Source organism: Salmo salar, chromosome ssa01 (assembly GCF_905237065.1).
Source record: "Salmo salar chromosome ssa01, Ssal_v3.1, whole genome shotgun sequence".
In the NCBI taxonomy this organism is placed as follows: Eukaryota; Metazoa; Chordata; class Actinopteri; order Salmoniformes; family Salmonidae; genus Salmo; species Salmo salar.
This window is the reverse complement of record NC_059442.1, coordinates 170,936,259-170,958,004: the sequence shown is the minus strand read 5'-3', so window position 1 is coordinate 170,958,004 and position 21,746 is coordinate 170,936,259. Positions and strand designations below refer to the sequence as shown.

The following is a 21,746-nucleotide window of genomic DNA, read 5'->3' as shown; positions in this document are numbered from 1 at the left end:
CCTGTCCTGTTCTATTCTCCTGTCCTGTTCTATTCTCCTGTTCTATTATATTCTCCTGTCCTGTTCTATTCTCCTGTTCTATTCTCCTGTCCTGTTCTGTTCTATTCTCCTGTCCTGTTCTATTCTCCTGTTCTATTCTCCTGTCCTGTTCTATTCTCCTGTTCTATTCTCCTGTCCTGTTCTGTTCTCCTGTCCTGTTCTATTCTCCTGTTCTATTCTCCTGTCCTGTTCTGTTCTCCCTGTCCTGTTCTATTCTCCTGTTCTATTCTCCTGTTCTATTCTCCTGTTCTATTATATTCTCCTGTCCTGTTCTATTCTCCTGTTCTATTCTCCTGTCCTGTCCTGTTCTCCTGACCTGTCTGAACTGAAACTCTATTACTCTGTGCCTTGCTTTGAAGGCTTTCCATGTACAGGAGCAGCGAGATAGACTGAGGTTAGAGTATATTGAACTAGAGGAGAGGGTAAATAACCTTTTATTCCTCATTTCTCTCAGTCCTTGTCGTTTGGCGTGTGAATTGAAAGCCCTGGATTTGAAATGTGCTCTCTGCTTCTATAACAGCATCTCCTGTTTGAAATCCAGGTTCCTTTGACTGTGTTTGCCTCCCTAATGGCACCCGTAATGGCACCCCTATTCACTAAGTAGTACACTACTATTGACCAGAGCTCTATGGGATGCCTTATGGGCCCTGGTCAAAAGTAGTGCACTCTATAGAGAGTAGTGTGCCATTTGGGACACAGCCTGTGTGGCGTATTAGTCAGCTGTCCTGTCATGCCCACCTCAGTTCTGTGTCTCACCAAGAACCACCCCACCCTGGCCGTCCCCAAGACGTCCCAGTGGTAGGAAGTGCTTGGTTTTTGGTCTTGGCAGCAGTGTTCTGTCTTACCATTTTTACATGAACATTTTACTCATTTATCAGTCATTCTTATCCGGAGCGACTTACAGGACCAATTAGGGTTAAGAGTCTTGCTAAAGGGGACGTTAAACATATTTCACCTAGTCTGCTCAGGGATTCGAACCAGCGACCTTTCGGTTACTGGCCCAACGCTCTTAACCTCTAGCCTAGAGAATAAAGCAGTAGAGAAACATGCAGATGGCCAACGGGAGACCTCCTCAACAGATGGCCAACGGGGGACCTCCCCAACAGATGGCCAATGGGGACCTCCTCAACAGATGGCCAACGGGGGACCTCCCCAACAGATGGCCAATGGGAGACCTCCCCAACAGATGGCCAACGGGGAACCTCCCCAACAGATGGCCAACGGGGACCTCCCCAACAGATGGCCAATGGGAGACCTCCCCAACAGATGGCCAATGGGAGACCTCCCCAACAGATGGCCAACGGGAGACCTCCCCAACAGATGGCCAATGGGAGACCTCCCCAACAGATGGCCAACGGGAGACCTCCCCAACAGATGGCCAACGGAGACCTCCCCAACAGATGGCCAATGGGAGACCCTCCTCAACAGATGGCCAACGGGGGACCTCTCAACAGATGGCCAACGGGGGACCTCCTCAACAGATGGCCAACGGGGGACCTCCTCAACAGATGGCCAACGGGGGACCTCCCCAACAGATGGCCAACGGGAGACCTCCGCAACAGATGGCCAATGGGAGACCTCCCCAACAGATGGCCAATGGGAGACCTCCTCAACAGATGGCCAACGGGGGACCTCCTCAACAGATGGCCAACGGGGGACCTCCTCAACAGATGGCCAACGGGGGACCTCCTCAACAGATGGCCAACGGGGGACCTCCCCAACAGATGGCCAACGGGGGACCTCCCCAACAGATGGCCAATGGGAGACCTCCCCAACAGATGGCCAACGGGGGACCTCCCCAACAGATGGCCAATGGGAGACCTCCCCAACAGATGGCCAATGGGAGACCTCCCCAACAGATGGCCAACGGGGAGTTATTGGTCCTCTATGCAGTTCCACATCCACCTAGGTGGAGATCCATGCTTTAATTAGCATTTGCTTCTTTGACAGAGTAGTAAGGTAGTGTGGCTGGAGAAGAGAGTTCTTTAAGAACTTTCACTTGAACTGATGTTTCACAGTGCAGTAGGTCTGTGTTAAAGGGTTAGGTGTTTCACAGTACAGTAGGTCTGTGTTATAGGGTTAGGTGTTTCACAGTACAGTAGGTCTGTGTTATAGGGTTAGGTGTTTCACAGTGCAGTAGGTCTGTGTTATAGGGTTAGGTGTTTCACAGTACAGTAGGTCTCTGTGTTAAAGGGTTAGGTGTTTCACAGTACAGTAGGTCTGTGTTATAGGGTTAGGTGTTTCACAGTGCAGTAAGTCTCTGTGTTATAGGGTTAGGTGTTTCACAGTGCAGTAGGTCTGTGTTATAGGGTTAGGTGTTTCACAGTGCAGTAGGTCTGTGTTAAAGGGTTAGGTGTTTCACAGTGCAGTAAGTCTCTGTGTTATAGGGTTAGGTGTTTCACAGTGCAGTAGGTCTGTGTTATTAAAGGGTTAGGTGTTTCTACAGTACAGTAGGTCTGTGTTAAAGGGTTAGGTGTTTCACAGTGCAGTAGGTCTGTGTTATAGGGTTAGGTGTTTCACAGTACAGTAGGTCTGTGTTATAGGGTTAGGTGTTTCACAGTGCAGTAAGTCTCTGTGTTATAGGGTTAGGTGTTTCACTGTGCAGTAGGTCTGTGTTATAGGGTTAGGTGTTTCACAGTACAGTAAGTCTCTGTGTTAAAGGGTTAGGTGTTTCACAGTGCAGTAGGTCTGTGTTAAAGGGTTAGGTGTTTCACAGTGCAGTAGGTCTGTGTTATTAAAGGGTTAGGTGTTTCACAGTGCAGTAGGTCTGTGTTAAAGGGTTAGGTGTTTCACAGTGCAGTAGGTCTGTGTTATAGGGTTAGGTGTTTCACAGTACAGTAGGTCTGTGTTATAGGGTTAGGTGTTTCACAGTGCAGTAAGTCTCTGTGTTATAGGGTTAGGTGTTTCACAGTGCAGTAGGTCTGTGTTATAGGGTTAGGTGTTTCACAGTACAGTAAGTCTCTGTGTTAAAGGGTTAGGTGTTTCACAGTGCAGTAGGTCTGTGTTAAAGGGTTAGGTGTTTCACAGTACAGTAGGTCTGTGTTATAGGGTTAGGTGTTTCACAGTACAGTAAGTCTCTGTGTTAAAGGGTTAGATGTTTCACAGTACATTAAGTCTCTGTTAGGTGTTTCAGAGGACAGTAGGTCTGTGTTAAAGGGTTAGTTGTTTCACAGTACAGTAAGTCTCTGTTAGGTGTTTCACAGTACAGTAAGTATCTGTGTTATAGTAGGTCGCTTTATCAGCTGGTAAGGTACATTTCACTTAAGCTGCCTGTTTTGATGAAGTCATAGACAGTAGTTGGCTGTTTCTCAAACACACCACAGCTGCTTGGCTTCTGTGTGGAGTGAGTTTTATCCTGCCATCACGTTGTTGTGATGGCCACATAAAAGCATGTTGCCCAGTTTGCGCCGTACTAAGAGTTTGTGGGTTTTGTTTTGTTGTTTTGTGTGCTTGCTTTTTTCCTGATTTTGAAATCAATTGTGTGCGATCATAAAATGTGGTCATGAAGAAGAAGAAAAAAAAATAGTTTTGCTGTTGAAGAACAATTCAGATTTGTAACTACTGTACCTTTCATGTTTACGAAATGAAAAAAGTCAAATTTTCTTGTAAAGACTTTCAGTAAATCGCAGATGGTTTGGTATATGTAATGACAAATCTTCCCCACCACTAGGTGGCAGCGCTACAGGAGGAGAGGGGTAGTCTCCTGGCTGAGAACCAGATCCTCATGGAGCGTCTCAACCAGTCGGACTCCATAGAAGACCTGAACAGCCCTGTAGGACGCAGACACCTGCAGCTTCAAACACAGCTGGAACAGCTCCAGGAGGAGACCTTCAGGTAACAGGGGGGTGGAGGAGGGCTTGGCAGCGAGGGAGATGGGGTAGGGGGTGGAGGACAGGCAGTGAAGAAGGGAGGTAGAGTGACCTAGCTGGTTCTCAGCCCCACCTTAAGAGCACTATGAATGAGTTTCTCATTCAGTTCCTAGGTCAAACCCGGGCCTGTATTAATAAGCTGTCCTCTATTATTCTCTAGTCCAGACCCAGGCCTGTATTAATAAGCTGTCCTCTATTATTCTACAGACCCAGGCCTGTATTAATAAGCTGTCCTCTATTATTCTCTAGTCCAGACCCAGGCCTGTATTAATAAGCTGTCCTCTATTATTCTCTAGTCCAGACCCGGGCCTGTATTAATAAACTGTTCTCTATTATTCTCTAGTCCAGACCCGGGCCTGTATTAATAAGCTGTCCTCTATTATTCTCTAGTCCAGACCCGGGCCTGTATTAATAAGCTGTCCTCTATTATTCTCTAGTCCAGACCCGGGCCTGTATTAATAAACTGTCCTCTATAATTCTCTAGTCCAGACTTGGGCCTGTATTAATAAGCTGTCCTTTATTATTCTACAGTCCAGACCTGGGCCTGTATTAATAAGCTGTCCTCTATTATTCTCCAGACCAGGGCCTGTATTAATAAACTGTAGAAAATAGGTATTAATAAAGCTTCTCAGAGTAGGAGTACTGCTCTAGGATCAGGCCTCCCTGTCCACATTATGTTATTCATTATGATCTAAAAGACAACTGATCCTAGCTAGACCAGCCGCTAACCATTGGGCTCTCACAGCAGGCACTCAGAGATGTCCCTGTTGAGCTGGGACTGGGACTACCTGCCCCTCCCTTTCACCCTGCACCCTGCACCCCACCCAGCCCCCTCGCTGCCCCTGTTTGACGGGAGGTAAAAACACAGTGCCTGGGGTTCATCTTACCCACGGAACCTCACTACCTGGAGGCCAGGGACTCACTCACTCTGACTGGGTCCACCACAGGACCTTGGGCCATCACCACGGTGTCTGGTTCACCACAGGACCTTGGGCCATCACCACGGTGTCTGGTTCTGGGCCATCACCACGGTGTCTGGTTCACCACAGGACCCTGGGCCATCACCACGGTGTCTGGTTCACCACAGGACCCTGGGCCATCACCACGGTGTCTGGTTCACCACAGGACCCTGGGCCATCACCACGGTGTCTGGTTCACCACAGGACCCTGGGCCATCACCACGGTGTCTGGTTCACCACAGGACCCTGGGCCATCACCACGGTGTCTGGTTCACCACAGGACCTTGGGCCATCACCACGGTGTCTGGTTCACCACAGGACCCTGGGCCATCACCACGGTGTCTGGTTCACCACAGGACCCTGGGCCATCACCACGGTGTCTGGTTCACCACAGGACCCTGGGCCATCACCACGGTGTCTGGTTCACCACAGGACCTTGGGCCATCACTGAGAGAGTCACTGGGAGACTATAGTCCAGCGTTTCCCAAACAGGGTGCACGTTTAGATTCATGCCTTAAAACCACACAGCCGATTCAAATGATCAAAGCTTGATGATCAGTTGAATCGGCTTTGTAGTGAAAGGGGCAAAACCAAACCTTGCACCCCTGCATCCCAGGACCGAGTTTGGGAAACGCTGGACTATGGGTTTAGGCACTCATCCATAATAGGCCATTCTCCGTCTGAGGCATTTTCTATCGCTCTTGGTCGTCGTCCCCCCCGGACCAACTGAGCACAACGTCCTCAAACAACCTCAAAATGTAAACTTCACCAGCTCAAATCTCAAGTTGAAGCTTTTGAGGCACTGAGTGACCTGTGAGTTTGTGTATCGATATCTGTCATCAGTTAGTTGTGTGTGTGTGTGGGTGTGTGTGTGTGTGTGTGTGTGTGTGTGTCTGTGTCTGTGTCTGTGTCTGTGTCTGTGTGTGTGTGTGTGTCTGTGTGTGTCTGTGTGTCTGTGTGTGTCTGTGTGTGTCTGTGTGTGTCTGTGTGTGTCTGTGTGTGTGTGTGTGTGTGTGTGTGTGTGTGTGTGTGTGTGTGTGTCTGTGTGTGTGTGTGTGTGTGTGTGTGTGTGTGTGTGTGTGTGTGTCTGTGTCTGTGTGTCTGTGTGTCTGTGTCTGTGTCTGTGTGTCTGTGTCTGTGTCTGTGTCTGTGTCTGTGTCTGTGTGTGTGTGTGTGTGTGTGTGTGTGTGTGTGTGTGTGTGTGTCTGTGTGTGTGTGTGTGTTGGGGGTTTTCAGTTTGGACTGAGGTGTATGTTTCTCTCTCTGGGGCGTCTGCAGGTTGGAGGTAGCGAAGGATGACTATCGTATCCGCTGTGAGGAGTTAGGAAAGGAACTGACAGAGCTGAGAGGACAGAATGAAGAGCTCACCTCCCTGGCTGACGAGGCCCAGTCACTGAAGGACGAGATGGACGTACTCAGGTAGCCCCTACACCTGGCCCCTACACCCTAACCCCTACACCCTAACCCCTACACCCTAACCCCTAACCCTGGCTGATGAGGCCCAGTCACTGAAGGACGAGATGGACGTACTCCGGTAGGAACTACACCCTAACCCCCTACACCCTAACCCCCTACACCCTAACCCCCTACACCCTAACCCCTACACCCTAACCCCTACACCCTAACCCCTTACACCCTAACCCCTACACCCTAACCCCTAACCCTGGCTGATGAGGCCCAGTCACTGAAGGACGAGATGGACGTACTCAGGTAGCCCCTACACCCTAACCCCTTACACCCTAACCCCTTACACCCTAACCCCTTACACCCTAACCCCTTACACCCTAACCCCTACACCCTAACCCCTACACCCTAACCCCTATACCCTAACCCCTATACCCTAACCCCCTATACCCTAACCCCCTACACCCTAACCCCCTACACCCTAACCCCCTACACCCTAACCCCCTACACCCTAATCCCTACACCCTAACCCCTACACCCTAACCCCTACACCCTAACCCCCTACACCCTAACCCCTACACCCTAATCCCTACACCCTAACCCCCTATACCCTAACCCCTATACCCTAACCCCCTATACCCTAACCCCTATACCCTTACACCCTAACCCCCTATACCCTACACCCTAACCCCCTACACCCTAACCCCCTACACCCTAACCCCTACACCCTAACCCCTACACCCTAACCCCTACACCCTAACGAGGCCCAGTCACTGAAGGGACTTGATGAATGTACTCACCCAACTGAGCCTCTGTTTTCCATGGTTGGGGGTCAATCCAGTTTGTAATTTCAGTTTTAATTGGAATTGACCCCCAGCCATGGTAACGCTCCAGAACGAGTTACCCCAGCTAGCCAGCATGCAGTGGTTCGCTAGTGGCCTGCCAGCATGCAGTGGTTCACCAGTGGCCTGCCAGCATGCAGTGGTTCACTAGTGGCCTGCCAGCATGCAGTGGTTCACCAGTGGCCTGCCAGCATGCAGTGGTTCACTAGTGGCCTGCCAGCATGCAGTGGTTCGCTAGTGGCCTGCCAGCATGCAGTGGTTCGCTAGTGGCCCGCCAGCATGCAGTGGTTCGCTAGTGGCCCGCCAGCATGCAGTGGTTCGCTAGTGGCCCGCCAGCATGCAGTGGTTCGCTAGTGGCCCGCCAGCATGCAGTGGTTCGCTAGTGGCCCGCCAGCATGCAGTGGTTCGCTAGTGGCCCGCCAGCATGCATTGGTTCGCTAGTGGCCCGCCAGCATGCAGTGGTTCGCTAGTGGCCCGCCAGCATGCAGTGGTTCGCTAGTGGCCCGCCAGCATGCAGTGGTTCGCTAGTGGCCCGCCAGCATGCAGTGGTTCGCTAGTGGCCCGCCAGCATGCAGTGGTTCACTAGTGGCCCGCCAGCATGCAGTGGTTCACCAGTGGCCTGCCAGCATGCAGTGGTTCACTAGTGGCCTGCCAGCATGCAGTGGTTCACTAGTGGCCTGCCAGCATGCAGTGGTTCACCAGTGGCCTGCCAGCATGCAGTGGTTCACTAGTGGCCTGCCAGCATGCAGTGGTTCACCAGTGGCCTGCCAGCATGCAGTGGTTCACCAGTGGCCTGCCAGCATGCAGTGGTTCACTAGTGGCCCGCCAGCATGCAGTGGTTCGCTAGTGGCCTGCCAGCATGCAGTGGTTCACTAGTGGCCTGCCAGCATGCAGTGGTTCGCTAGTGGCCTGCCAGCATGCAGTGGTTCACTAGTGGCCTGCCAGCATGCAGTGGTTCACTAGTGGCCCGCCAGCATGCAGTGGTTCACTAGTGGCCCGCCAGCATGCAGTGGTTCGCTAGTGGCCTGCCAGCATGCAGTGGTTCGCTAGTGGCCCGCCAGCATGCAGTGGTTCACCAGTGGCCCGCCAGCATGCAGTGGTTCACTAGTGGCCCGCCAGCATGCAGTGGTTCACTAGTGGCCCGCCAGCATGCAGTGGTTCACTAGTGGCCCGCCAGCATGCAGTGGTTCGCTAGTGGCCCGCCAGCATGCAGTGGTTCGCTAGTGGCCCGCCAGCATGCAGTGGTTCGCTAGTGGCCCGCCAGCATGCAGTGGTTCGCTAGTGGCCTGCCTGCATGCATGCAGTGGTTCGCTAGTGGCCTGCCTGCATGCATGCAGTGGTTCACTAGTGGCCTGCCAGCATGCAGTGGTTCACTAGTGGCCTGCCAGCATGCAGTGGTTCGCTAGTGGCCTGCCAGCATGCAGTGGTTCACTAGTGGCCTGCCAGCATGCAGTGGTTCACTAGTGGCCCGCCAGCATGCAGTGGTTCACTAGTGGCCTGCCAGCATGCAGTGGTTCGCTAGTGGCCTGCCAGCATGCAGTGGTTCGCTAGTGGCCCGCCAGCATGCAGTGGTTCACCAGTGGCCCGCCAGCATGCAGTGGTTCACTAGTGGCCCGCCAGCATGCAGTGGTTCGCTAGTGGCCCGCCAGCATGCAGTGGTTCACTAGTGGCCCGCCAGCATGCAGTGGTTCACTAGTGGCCTGCCATCGACACAGTTAGCAGCCCACTGATGACACTACAACGTTTTGTATAGACGCTAACCTAAGCTTGTGTACGTGTCCCTGCAGACACTCGTCGGACAAGGTGTCCAAGCTGGAGGTCATGGTGAGTCGTACAAGAAGAAGCTAGAGGACCTGGGAGATCTGAGGAGACAGGTCAAACTGTTGGAGGAGAAGAACACTCTGTACATGCAGAACACTGTCAGTCTGGAGGAAGAAGTACGCAAGGCCAACACCACGAGAGGACAGCTGGAGTCCTACAAGAGACAGGTATGGACAGAGACTGAACACCACTACAAACACACAGAGAGACAGTTTAACATCCTGTCCTTTGTTGTCCCCAGGTGGTAGAGCTGCAGAACAAGCTGTCTGAGGAGTCGAAAAAGACAGACAAGATGGAGTTTGAATACAAGAGACTCAAGGAGAAGGTGGACTCTCTCCAGAAAGAAAAAGATGTAGGTGCTAGTATGGTTCATTTCACTTTACGGTACTGTACTTCAGTACTACTATAGTTTACAGGACTACAGGTCAACATTGACTTTACGGTACTGTACTTCAGTACTACTATAGTTTACAGGACTACAGGTCAACATTGACTTTACGGTACTGTACTTCGGTACTGTACTTCAGTACTACTGTAGTTTACAGAACTACAGGTCAACATTGACTTTACAGTACTGTACCTCAGTACTACTGTAGTTTACAGAACTACAGGTCAACATTGACTTTACGGTACTGTACTTCGGTACTGTACCTCAGTACTACTGTAGTTTACAGAACAACATTGACTTTACAGTACTGTACTTCAGTACTACTGTAGTTTACAGAACAACATTGACTTTACAGTACTGTACTTCAGTACTACTGTAGTTTACAGAACTACAGGTCAACATTGACTTTACAGTACTGTACTTCAGTACTACTGTAGTTTATAGAATTACAGGTCAACATTGACTGTACAGTACTGTACTTCAGTACTACTGTAGTTTATAGAACTACAGGTCAACATTGACTTTACAGTACTGTACTTCAGTACTACTGTAGTTTACAGAACTACAGGTCAACATTGACTGTACAGTACTGTACTTCAGTACTACTGTAGTTTATAGAACTACAGGTCAACATTGACTTTACAGTACTGTACTTGAGTACTACTGTAGTTTACAGAACTACAGGTCAACATTGACTTTACAGTACTGTACCTCAGTACTACTGTAGTTTACAGAACTACAGGTCAACATTGACTTTACAGTACTGTACTTCAGTACTACTGTAGTTTACAGAACTACAGGTCAACATTGACTTTACGGTACTGTACTTTGGTACTGTACCTCAGTACTAATGTAGTTTACAGAACTACAGGTCAACATTGACTGTACAGTACTGTACTTGAGTACTACTGTAGTTTACAGAACTACAGGTCATCATTGACTTTACAGTACTGTACCTCAGTACTACTGTAGTTTACAGAACTACAGGTCAACATTGACTTTACAGTACTGTACCTCAGTACTACTGTAGTTTACAGAACTACAGGTCAACATTGACTTTACAGTACTGTACCTCAGTACTACTGTAGTTTACAGAACTACAGGTCAACATTGACTTTACGGTACTGTACTTCGGTACTGTACCTCAGTACTACTGTAGTTTACAGAACTACAGGTCAACATTGACTGTACAGTACTGTACTTGAGTACTACTGTAGTTTACAGAACTACAGGTCATCATTGACTTTACAGTACTGTACTTAAGTACTACTGTAGTTTACAGAATTACAGGTCAACATTGACTTTACAGTACTGTACCTCAGTACTACTGTAGTTTACAGAACTACAGGTCAACATTGACTTTACAGTACTGTACTTCAGTACTACTGTAGTTTACAGGACAACATTGACTTTACAGTACTGTACTTCAGTACTACTGTAGTTTACAGAACTACAGGTCAACATTGACTTTACGGTACTATACAGAACTACAGGTCAACATTGGCATTCCATTGTCAAGCAATCCGTCACAACAGATCTCTCCCCTCTCTCACTCTCCTCCCTTTCTCTCTCCCCTCTCTCACTCTCCTTTCTCCTCTCTCTCCCCTTTCTCTCTCTTTTTCTCTCTCGTTCTCTCTCTCCTCTCTCTCTACCCCTCCCCCCTCCAGCGGATGAGGTCAGAGAGAGACTCCCTAAAGGAGACCATTGAGGATCTGCGTTTTGTTGAGGCTCAGGAAGGACAGCTGTCTACAGGTAACAGTCACAGACACTCCTCTGCTCTCCCATCGTTGATCTGTTGATCCCTCATGTGTCTCCCATGTCGTCAGAAAAGACCTGTAAGCTACAGTATGTTACTGAAGGATGGTAACAGGTTAGGGCTGTTGCTACTCGTAGGGCTGTTGCTACTCGTAGGGCTGTTGCTACTCGTAGGGCTGTTGCTACTCGTAGGGCTGTTGCTACTCGTAGGGCTGTTGCTACTCGTAGGGCTGTTGCTACTCGTAGGGCTGTTTCTACTCGTAGGGCTGTTTCTACTCGTAGGGCTGTTGCTACTCGTAGCAGTGACGTTTTTGGCGTAGTTAGTTCATGTTCATGTCCCTACAGGTCCTCTGGTCTATAACATGTTCATGTCCCTACCCTCTGGTCTATAACATGTTCATGTCCCTACCCTCTGGTCTATAACATGTTCATGTCCCTACAGGACCTCTGGTCTATAACATGTTCATGTCCCTACAGGTCCTCTGGTCTATAACATGTTCATGTCCCTACAGGTCCTCTGGTCTATAACATGTTCATGTCCCTACAGGTCCTCTGGTCTATAACATGTTCATGTCCCTACCCTCTGGTCTATAACATGTTCATGTCCCTACAGGTCCTCTGGTCTATAACATGTTCATGTCCCTACCCTCTGGTCTATAACATGTTCATGTCCCTACCCTCTGGTCTATAACATGTTCATGTCCCTACCCTCTGGTCTATAACATGTTCATGTCCCTACTGGTCCTCTGGTCTATAACATGTTCATGTCCCTACAGGTCCTCTGGTCTATAACATGTTCATGTCCCTACAGGTCCTCTGGTCTATAACATGTTCATGTCCCTACCCTCTGGTCTATAACATGTTCATGTCCCTACAGGTCCTCTGGTCTATAACATGTTCATGTCCCTACAGGTCCTCTGGTCTATAACATGTTCATGTCCCTACCCTCTGGTCTATAACATGTTCATGTCCCTACAGGTCCTCTGGTCTATAACATGTTCATGTCCCTACAGGTCCTCTGGTCTATAACATGTTCATGTCCCTACAGGTCCTCTGGTCTATAACATGTTCATGTCCCTACAGGTCCTCTGGTCTATAACATGTTCATGTCCCTACAGGTCCTCTGGTCTATAACATGTTCATGTCCCTACCCTCTGGTCTATAACATGTTCATGTCCCTACCCTCTGGTCTATAACATGTTCATGTCCCTACCCTCTGGTCTATAACATGTTCATGTCCCTACCCTCTGGTCTATAACATGTTCATGTCCCTACCCTCTGGTCTATAACATGTTCATGTCCCTACTGGTCCTCTGGTCTATAACATGTTCATGTCCCTACAGGTCCTCTGGTCTATAACATGTTCATGTCCCTACAGGTCCTCTGGTCTATAACATGTTCATGTCCCTACAGGTCCTCTGGTCTATAACATGTTCATGTCCCTACAGGTCCTCTGGTCTATAACATGTTCATGTCCCTACAGGACCTCTGGTCTATAACATGTTCATGTCCCTACAGGGTCTATAACATGTTCATGTCCCTACAGGGTCTATAACATGTTCATGTCCCTACAGGGTCTATAACATGTTCATGTCCCTACCCTCTGGTCTATAACATGTTCATGTCCCTACAGGTCCTCTGGTCTATAACATGTTCATGTCCCTACAGGTCCTCTGGTCTATAACATGTTCATGTCCCTACAGGTCCTCTGGTCTATAACATGTTCATGTTCCTACAGGGTCTATAACATGTTCATGTCCCTACCCTCTGGTCTATAACATGTTCATGTCCCTACAGGGTCTATAACATGTTCATGTCCCTACAGGGTCTATAACATGTTCATGTCCCTACAGGGTCTATAACATGTTCATGTCCCTACCCTCTGGTCTATAACATGTTCATGTCCCTACAGGGTCTATAACATGTTCATGTCCCTACCCCTCTGGTCTATAACATGTTCATGTCCCTACAGGGTCTATAACATGTTCATGTCCCTACAGGACCTCTGGTCTATAACATGTTCATGTCCCTACCCTCTGGTCTATAACATGTTCATGTCCCTACAGGTCCTCTGGTCTATAACATGTTCATGTCCCTACAGGTCCTCTGGTCTATAACATGTTCATGTCCCTACAGGTCCTCTGGTCTATAACATGTTCATGTCCCTACAGGGCCTCTGGTCTATAACATGTTCATGTCCCTACTGGACCTCTGGTCTATAACATGTTCATGTCCCTACCCTCTGGTCTATAACATGTTCATGTCCCTACCCTCTGGTCTATAACATGTTCATGTCCCTACAGGTCCTCTGGTCTATAACATGTTCATGTCCCTACAGGTCCTCTGGTCTATAACATGTTCATGTCCCTACAGGGCCTCTGGTCTATAACATGTTCATGTCCCTACAGGTCCTCTGGTCTATAACATGTTCATGTCCCTACCCTCTGGTCTATAACATGTTCATGTCCCTACAGGACCTCTGGTCTATAACATGTTCATGTCCCTACAGGTCCTCTGGTCTATAACATGTTCATGTCCCTACAGGTCCTCTGGTCTATAACATGTTCATGTCCCTACCCTCTGGTCTATAACATGTTCATGTCCCTACAGGTCCTCTGGTCTATAACATGTTCATGTCCCTACAGGTCCTCTGGTCTATAACATGTTCATGTCCCTACAGGTCCTCTGGTCTATAACATGTTCATGTCCCTACAGGTCCTCTGGTCTATAACATGTTCATGTCCCTACAGGTCCTCTGGTCTATAACATGTTCATGTCCCTACAGGTCCTCTGGTCTATAACATGTTCATGTCCCTACCCTCTGGTCTATAACATGTTCATGTCCCTACCCTCTGGTCTATAACATGTTCATGTCCCTACCCTCTGGTCTATAACATGTTCATGTCCCTACCCTCTGGTCTATAACATGTTCATGTCCCTACTGGTCCTCTGGTCTATAACATGTTCATGTCCCTACAGGTCCTCTGGTCTATAACATGTTCATGTCCCTACAGGTCCTCTGGTCTATAACATGTTCATGTCCCTACAGGACCTCTGGTCTATAACATGTTCATGTCCCTACAGGTCCTCTGGTCTATAACATGTTCATGTCCCTACAGGTCCTCTGGTCTATAACATGTTCATGTCCCTACCCTCTGGTCTATAACATGTTCATGTCCCTACCCTCTGGTCTATAACATGTTCATGTCCCTACAGGGTCTATAACATGTTCATGTCCCTACAGGGTCTATAACATGTTCATGTCCCTACAGGGTCTATAACATGTTCATGTCCCTACCCTCTGGTCTATAACATGTTCATGTCCCTACAGGTCCTCTGGTCTATAACATGTTCATGTCCCTACAGGTCCTCTGGTCTATAACATGTTCATGTCCCTACAGGTCCTCTGGTCTATAACATGTTCATGTCCCTACAGGTCCTCTGGTCTATAACATGTTCATGTCCCTACAGGACCTCTGGTCTATAACATGTTCATGTCCCTACAGGGTCTATAACATGTTCATGTCCCTACAGGGTCTATAACATGTTCATGTCCCTACAGGGTCTATAACATGTTCATGTCCCTACAGGGTCTATAACATGTTCATGTCCCTACCCTCTGGTCTATAACATGTTCATGTCCCTACAGGGTCTATAACATGTTCATGTCCCTACCCTCTGGTCTATAACATGTTCATGTCCCTACAGGGTCTATAACATGTTCATGTCCCTACAGGACCTCTGGTCTATAACATGTTCATGTCCCTACCCTCTGGTCTATAACATGTTCATGTCCCTACAGGTCCTCTGGTCTATAACATGTTCATGTCCCTACAGGGCCTCTGGTCTATAACATGTTCATGTCCCTACTGGACCTCTGGTCTATAACATGTTCATGTCCCTACCCTCTGGTCTATAACATGTTCATGTCCCTACCCTCTGGTCTATAACATGTTCATGTCCCTACTGGTCCTCTGGTCTATAACATGTTCATGTCCCTACAGGTCCTCTGGTCTATAACATGTTCATGTCCCTACAGGTCCTCTGGTCTATAACATGTTCATGTCCCTACAGGTCCTCTGGTCTATAACATGTTCATGTCCCTACAGGACCTCTGGTCTATAACATGTTCATGTCCCTACAGGTCCTCTGGTCTATAACATGTTCATGTCCCTACCCTCTGGTCTATAACATGTTCATGTCCCTACCCTCTGGTCTATAACATGTTCATGTCCCTACCCTCTGGTCTATAACATGTTCATGTCCCTACAGGTCCTCTGGTCTATAACATGTTCATGTCCCTACAGGTCCTCTGGTCTATAACATGTTCATGTCCCTACAGGGCCTCTGGTCTATAACATGTTCATGTCCCTACAGGTCCTCTGGTCTATAACATGTTCATGTCCCTACAGGTCCTCTGGTCTATAACATGTTCATGTCCCTACAGGTCCTCTGGTCTATAACATGTTCATGTCCCTACAGGACCTCTGGTCTATAACATGTTCATGTCCCTACAGGACCTCTGGTCTATAACATGTTCATGTCCCTACAGGGTCTATAACATGTTCATGTCCCTACAGGGTCTATAACATGTTCATGTCCCTACAGGGTCTATAACATGTTCATGTCCCTACAGGACCTCTGGTCTATAACATGTTCATGTCCCTACCCTCTGGTCTATAACATGTTCATGTCCCTACAGGTCCTCTGGTCTATAACATGTTCATGTCCCTACCCTCTGGTCTATAACATGTTCATGTCCCTACAGGGCCTCTGGTCTATAACATGTTCATGTCCCTACTGGACCTCTGGTCTATAACATGTTCATGTCCCTACAGGTCCTCTGGTCTATAACATGTTCATGTCCCTACAGGTCCTCTGGTCTATAACATGTTCATGTCCCTACAGGTCCTCTGGTCTATAACATGTTCATGTCCCTACAGGTCCTCTGGTCTATAACATGTTCATGTCCCTACAGGGCCTCTGGTCTATAACATGTTCATGTCCCTACCCTCTGGTCTATAACATGTTCATGTCCCTACAGGTCCTCTGGTCTATAACATGTTCATGTCCCTACAGGTCCTCTGGTCTATAACATGTTCATGTCCCTACCCTCTGGTCTATAACATGTTCATGTCCCTACCCTCTGGTCTATAACATGTTCATGTCCCTACAGGACCTCTGGTCTATAACATGTTCATGTCCCTACAGGTCCTCTGGTCTATAACATGTTCATGTCCCTACAGGTCCTCTGGTCTATAACATGTTCATGTCCCTACAGGTCCTCTGGTCTATAACATGTTCATGTCCCTACAGGTCCTCTGGTCTATAACATGTTCATGTCCCTACAGGACCTCTGGTCTATAACATGTTCATGTCCCTACAGGTCCTCTGGTCTATAACATGTTCATGTCCCTACAGGTCCTCTGGTCTATAACATGTTCATGTCCCTACCCTCTGGTCTATAACATGTTCATGTCCCTACTGGGCCTCTGGTCTATAACATGTTCATGTCCCTACAGGACCTCTGGTCTATAACATGTTCATGTCCCTACAGGTCCTCTGGTCTATAACATGTTCATGTCCCTACAGGTCCTCTGGTCTATAACATGTTCATGTCCCTACCCTCTGGTCTATAACATGTTCATGTCCCTACAGGGTCTATAACATGTTCATGTCCCTACCGGGCCTCTGGTCTATAACATGTTCATGTCCCTACAGGGTCTATAACATGTTCATGTCCCTACCCTCTGGTCTATAACATGTTCATGTCCCTACCCTCTGGTCTATTACATGTTCATGTCCCTACAGGTCCTCTGGTCTATAACATGTTCATGTCCCTACAGGTCCTCTGGTCTATAACATGTTCATGTCCCTACAGGTCCTCTGGTCTATAACATGTTCATGTCCCTACCCTCTGGTCTAAGTAATCAGTGATTGTGTCTTAGCATAACGTCTTTGTCTTTCTCCAGGCATGGTTCCACTCGAGGGCTCTGATTCGCTGGCTGCAGAGATCGTCACCCCAGAGATCCGGTATGATTTGTTGAGTCCCCAGACATTCCACAACCCCAAGACTAAATTCTGCATATTACATTCACCCATAATGCAACTCACACAATGTTTACCTTCATCCAACAGGCTCTTTTGAGCTTCGAGGAATGTTGAAATCGAGCATTTTTCTGTTGTGTTTCACTACCCCCCCAAAGTCCTCACGCTTAGGTGTTATCTGTTGTCATACTTTCTAAACATTTCAAAGATTAGTACTCTTCTTTCTGTTTCCGTTAGATACCCCGTATGTTTATAAATCCTCCTCAAGGCTCATTGGCTTTGTGACCACTTCAAAGAAATGCATCTAAACCAATTAGACATTTCTCTTCTTCTCTGGCCGTTTCCCCACTATGTCGGTTTGACATTCTCCGCTCTGCTCTGCACAGCCAGATACACTACATGATCGAAAGTATGTGGACACCTGCTCGTCCAACATCTCATTCCAAATATCATGGGCGTTAATATGGAGTTGGTTTCCCCTCCTTTTGCTGCCTATAACAGCCTCCTCTCTTCTGAGAAGGCTTTCCACTAGTTGTTGGAACGTTACTATGGGGGACTTCCTAGACGTTTCCACTTCACAATAACAGAGCTTACAGTTGACCGGGGGCAGATCTAGCAGGGCAGAGATTTGACTTACTGACTTGGAAAGGTGGCATCCTATGACGGTGCCTCGTTGAAAGTCACTGAGCTCTTCAGTACGGGCCATTCTACTACCAATGTTTTGTCTATGGAGATTGCATGGTGGCGTGCTCGTTTTTATACACATGTCAGCAACAGGTGTGGCTGAAATAACCGAATTTACTAATTTGAAGGGGTGTCCACACACGTTTGTAAAAATAATGTACAATTCATGAATATCACAAAGAATTAATCAAGAAGCTGAAGTCAACACTTGATTGGTTTCTGGTGCAGCTGGAATCATTTAGTCACTTGTGTACCTTCAAGGCCTTTAGTTTTGTGCTCTGTAGAAGGCTGATTAGTGGCCTGGCTGGGTAATGTACCATAGGCTGATTAGTGGCCTGGCTGGGTAATGTACTATAGGCTGATTAGTGGCCTGGCTGGGTAATGTACTATAGGCTGATTAGTGGCCTGGCTGGGTAACGTACTATAGGCTGATTAGTGGCCTGGCTGGGTAATGTACTATAGGCTGATTAGTGGCCTGGCTGGGTAATGTACTATATAGGCTGATTAGTGGCCTGGCAGGGTAATGTAATGTACTATAGACTGATGAATGGCCTGGCTGGGTAATGTACCATAGACTGATGAATGGCCTGGCAGGGTAATGCTGGGTAATGTACTATAGGCTGATGAATGGCCTGGCTGGGTAATGTACTATAGGCTGATGAATGGCCTGGCAGGGTAATGTACTATAGACTGATGAATGGCCTGGCAGGGTAATGTACTGCAGACTGATGAATGGCCTGGCTGGGTAATGCTGGGTAATGCACTATAGACTGATGAGTGGCCTGGCTGGGTAATGCACTATAAACTGATGAATGGCCTGGCAGGGTAATGCTGGGTAATGTACAATAGGCTGATGAATGGCCTGGCTGGGTAATGTACTATAGGCTGATGAATGGCCTGGCAGGGTAATGTACTATAGACTGATGAATGGCCTGGCAGGGTAATGTACTGCAGACTGATGAATGGCCTGGCTGGGTAATGTACTGCAGACTGATGAATGGCCTGGCTGGGTAATGTACTATAGACTGATGAATGGCCTGGCTGGGTAATGCTGGGTAATGCACTATAGGCTGATGAATGGCCTGGCTGGGTAATGTACTGCAGACTGATGAATGGCCTGGCTGGGTAATGTACTATAGACTGATGAATGGCCTGGCTGGGTAATGTACTGCAGACTGATGAATGGCCTGGCTGGGTAATGTACTGCAGACTGATGAATGGCCTGGCAGGGTAATGTACTATATAGGCTGATGAGTGGCCTGGCTGGGTAATGTACTGCAGACTGGTGAATGGCCTGGCAGGGTAATGTACTATAGGCTGATGAGTGGCCTGGCAGGGTAATGTAATGTACTATAGACTGATGAATGGCCTGGCTGGGTAATGTACTGTAGGCTGATGAATGGCCTGGCAGGGTAATGTACTATAGACTGATGAATGGCCTGGCTGGGTAATGCTGGGTAATGCACTATAGACTGATGAGTGGCCTGGCTGGGTAATGCACTATAAACTGATGAATGGCCTGGCAGGGTAATGCTGGGTAATGTACAATAGGCTGATGAATGGCCTGGCTGGGTAATGTACTATAGGCTGATGAATGGCCTGGCAGGGTAATGTACTATAGACTGATGAATGGCCTGGCAGGGTAATGTACTGCAGACTGATGAATGGCCTGGCAGGGTAATGTACTGCAGACTGATGAATGGCCTGGCTGGGTAATGTACTGCAGACTGATGAATGACCTGGCAGGGTAATGTCCTATAGACTGATGAATGGCCTGGCTGGGTAATGCTGGGTAATGCACTATAGACTGATGAGTGGCCTGGCTGGGTAATGCTGGGTAATGTACTATAGACTGATGAATGGCCTGGCTGGGTAATGCTGGGTAATGTACTATAGACTGATGAATGGCCTGGCTGGGTAATGTACTGCAGACTGATGAATGGCCTGGCTGGGTAATGTACTATAGACTGATGAATGGCCTGGCTGGGTAATGCTGGGTAATGTACTATAGACTGATGAATGGCCTGGCTGGGTAATGTACTGCAGACTGATGAATGGCCTGGCTGGGTAATGCTGGGTAATGCACTATAGGCTGATGAATGGCCTGGCTGGGTAATGTACTGCAGACTGATGAATGGCCTGGCTGGGTAATGTACTATAGACTGATGAATGGCCTGGCTGGGTAATGCTTGGTAATGTACTATAGACTGATGAATGGCCTGGCTGGGTAATGTACTATAGACTGATGAATGACCTGGTTGGGTAATGTACTGCAGACTGAGGAATGGCCTGGCTGGGTAATGCTGGGTAATGCACTATAGACTGATGAGTGGCCTGGCTGGGTAATGCACTATAAACTGAGGAATGGCCTGGCTGGGTAATGCTGGGTAATGTACTGCAGACTGATGAATGACCTGGCTGGGTAATGTACTGCAGACTGATGAATGTCCTGGCAGGGTAATGCTGGGTTATGTGCTGCAGACTGATGAATGGCCTGGCTGGGTAATGTACTGCAGACTGATGAATGGCCTGGCTGGGTAATGTACTGCAGACTGATGAATGGCCTGGCTGGGTAATGTACTGCAGACTGATGAATGGCCTGGCTGGGTAATGTACTATAGGCTGATGAATGGCCTGGCAGGGTAATGCTGGTTAATGTACTATAGACTGATGAATGGCCTGGCTGGGTAATGTACTGCAGACTGATGAATGGCCTGGCTGGGTAATGTACTATAGGCTGATGAATGGCCTGGCAGGGTAATGCTGGGTAATGTACTATAGACTGATGAGTGGCCTGGCAGGGTAATGCTGGGTAATGTACTGCAGACTGAGGAATGGCCTGGCTGGGTAATGCTGGGTAATGTACTGCAGACTGATGAATGACCTGGCTGGGTAATGTACTGCAGACTGATGAATGTCCTGGCAGGGTAATGCTGGGTAATGTGCTGCAGACTGATGAATGGCCTGGCTGGGTAATGTACTGCAGACTGATGAATGGCCTGGCTGGGTAATGTACTGCAGACTGATGAATGGCCTGGCTGGGTAATGTACTGCAGACTGATGAATGGCCTGGCTGGGTAATGTACTATAGGCTGATGAATGGCCTGGCAGGGTAATGCTGGGTAATGTACTATAGACTGATGAATGGCCTGGCTGGGTAATGTACTGCAGACTGATGAATGGCCTGGCTGGGTAATGTACTATAGGCTGATGAATGGCCTGGCAGGGTAATGCTGGGTAATGTACTATAGACTGATGAGTGGCCTGGCAGGGTAATGCTGGGTAATGTACTATAGACTGATGAATGGCCTGGCTGGGTAATGTACTATAGACTGATGAGTGGCCTGGCAGGGTAATGCTGGGTAATGCACTATAGACTGATGAGTGGCCTGGCAGGGTAATGCTGGGTAATGTACTATAGACTGATGAGTGGCCTGGCAGGGTAATGCTTATTAATGTACTATAGACTGATGAGTGGCCTGGCAGGGTAATGTACTGTAGTCAGTCATACACAATAACATTAGGACCATATTCAGTCATCAGAAAAGTGATTTTAATCACATCCCCACATGTTAATCTGTCCCTGTGTATTGTTCCAGAGAGAAGCTGATCAGACTGCAGCATGAGAACAACATGTTGAAGCTGGCCCAGGAGGGGTCCGATAACGAGAATATCGCTCTGCTGCAGAGTCTACTGGAGGACGCTAACAGCAGGAAGAATGAACTGGAGACAGAAAACAGGTGCACACACACTACACACACACTACACACACACTACTTACACACTACATACACACTACATGCACACTACATACACACTACACAGACACACACATATACAGACACACACTATACACACTACACACTATATACACTACATACACACTACACACACACTATACACACTACATACACACTATACAGACACACACTATACA

General features: G+C 48.1%; 1 protein-coding gene across 1 annotated transcript in view; it reads left to right on the top strand.

Moving 5' to 3' along the window:
• Positions 1–21,746, top strand: part of LOC106572396 (hook microtubule tethering protein 3) — a 72,157-nt gene that overhangs the window by 29,281 nt on the left and 21,130 nt on the right. Inside the window, 8 exon segments of the mRNA XM_045694087.1 lie at positions 3,710–3,873; positions 6,146–6,286; positions 8,901–8,926; positions 8,929–9,101; positions 9,176–9,286; positions 10,990–11,074; positions 17,050–17,110; positions 21,409–21,549. Coding sequence (XP_045550043.1) covers positions 3,710–3,873; positions 6,146–6,286; positions 8,901–8,926; positions 8,929–9,101; positions 9,176–9,286; positions 10,990–11,074; positions 17,050–17,110; positions 21,409–21,549 — 902 coding nt within the window.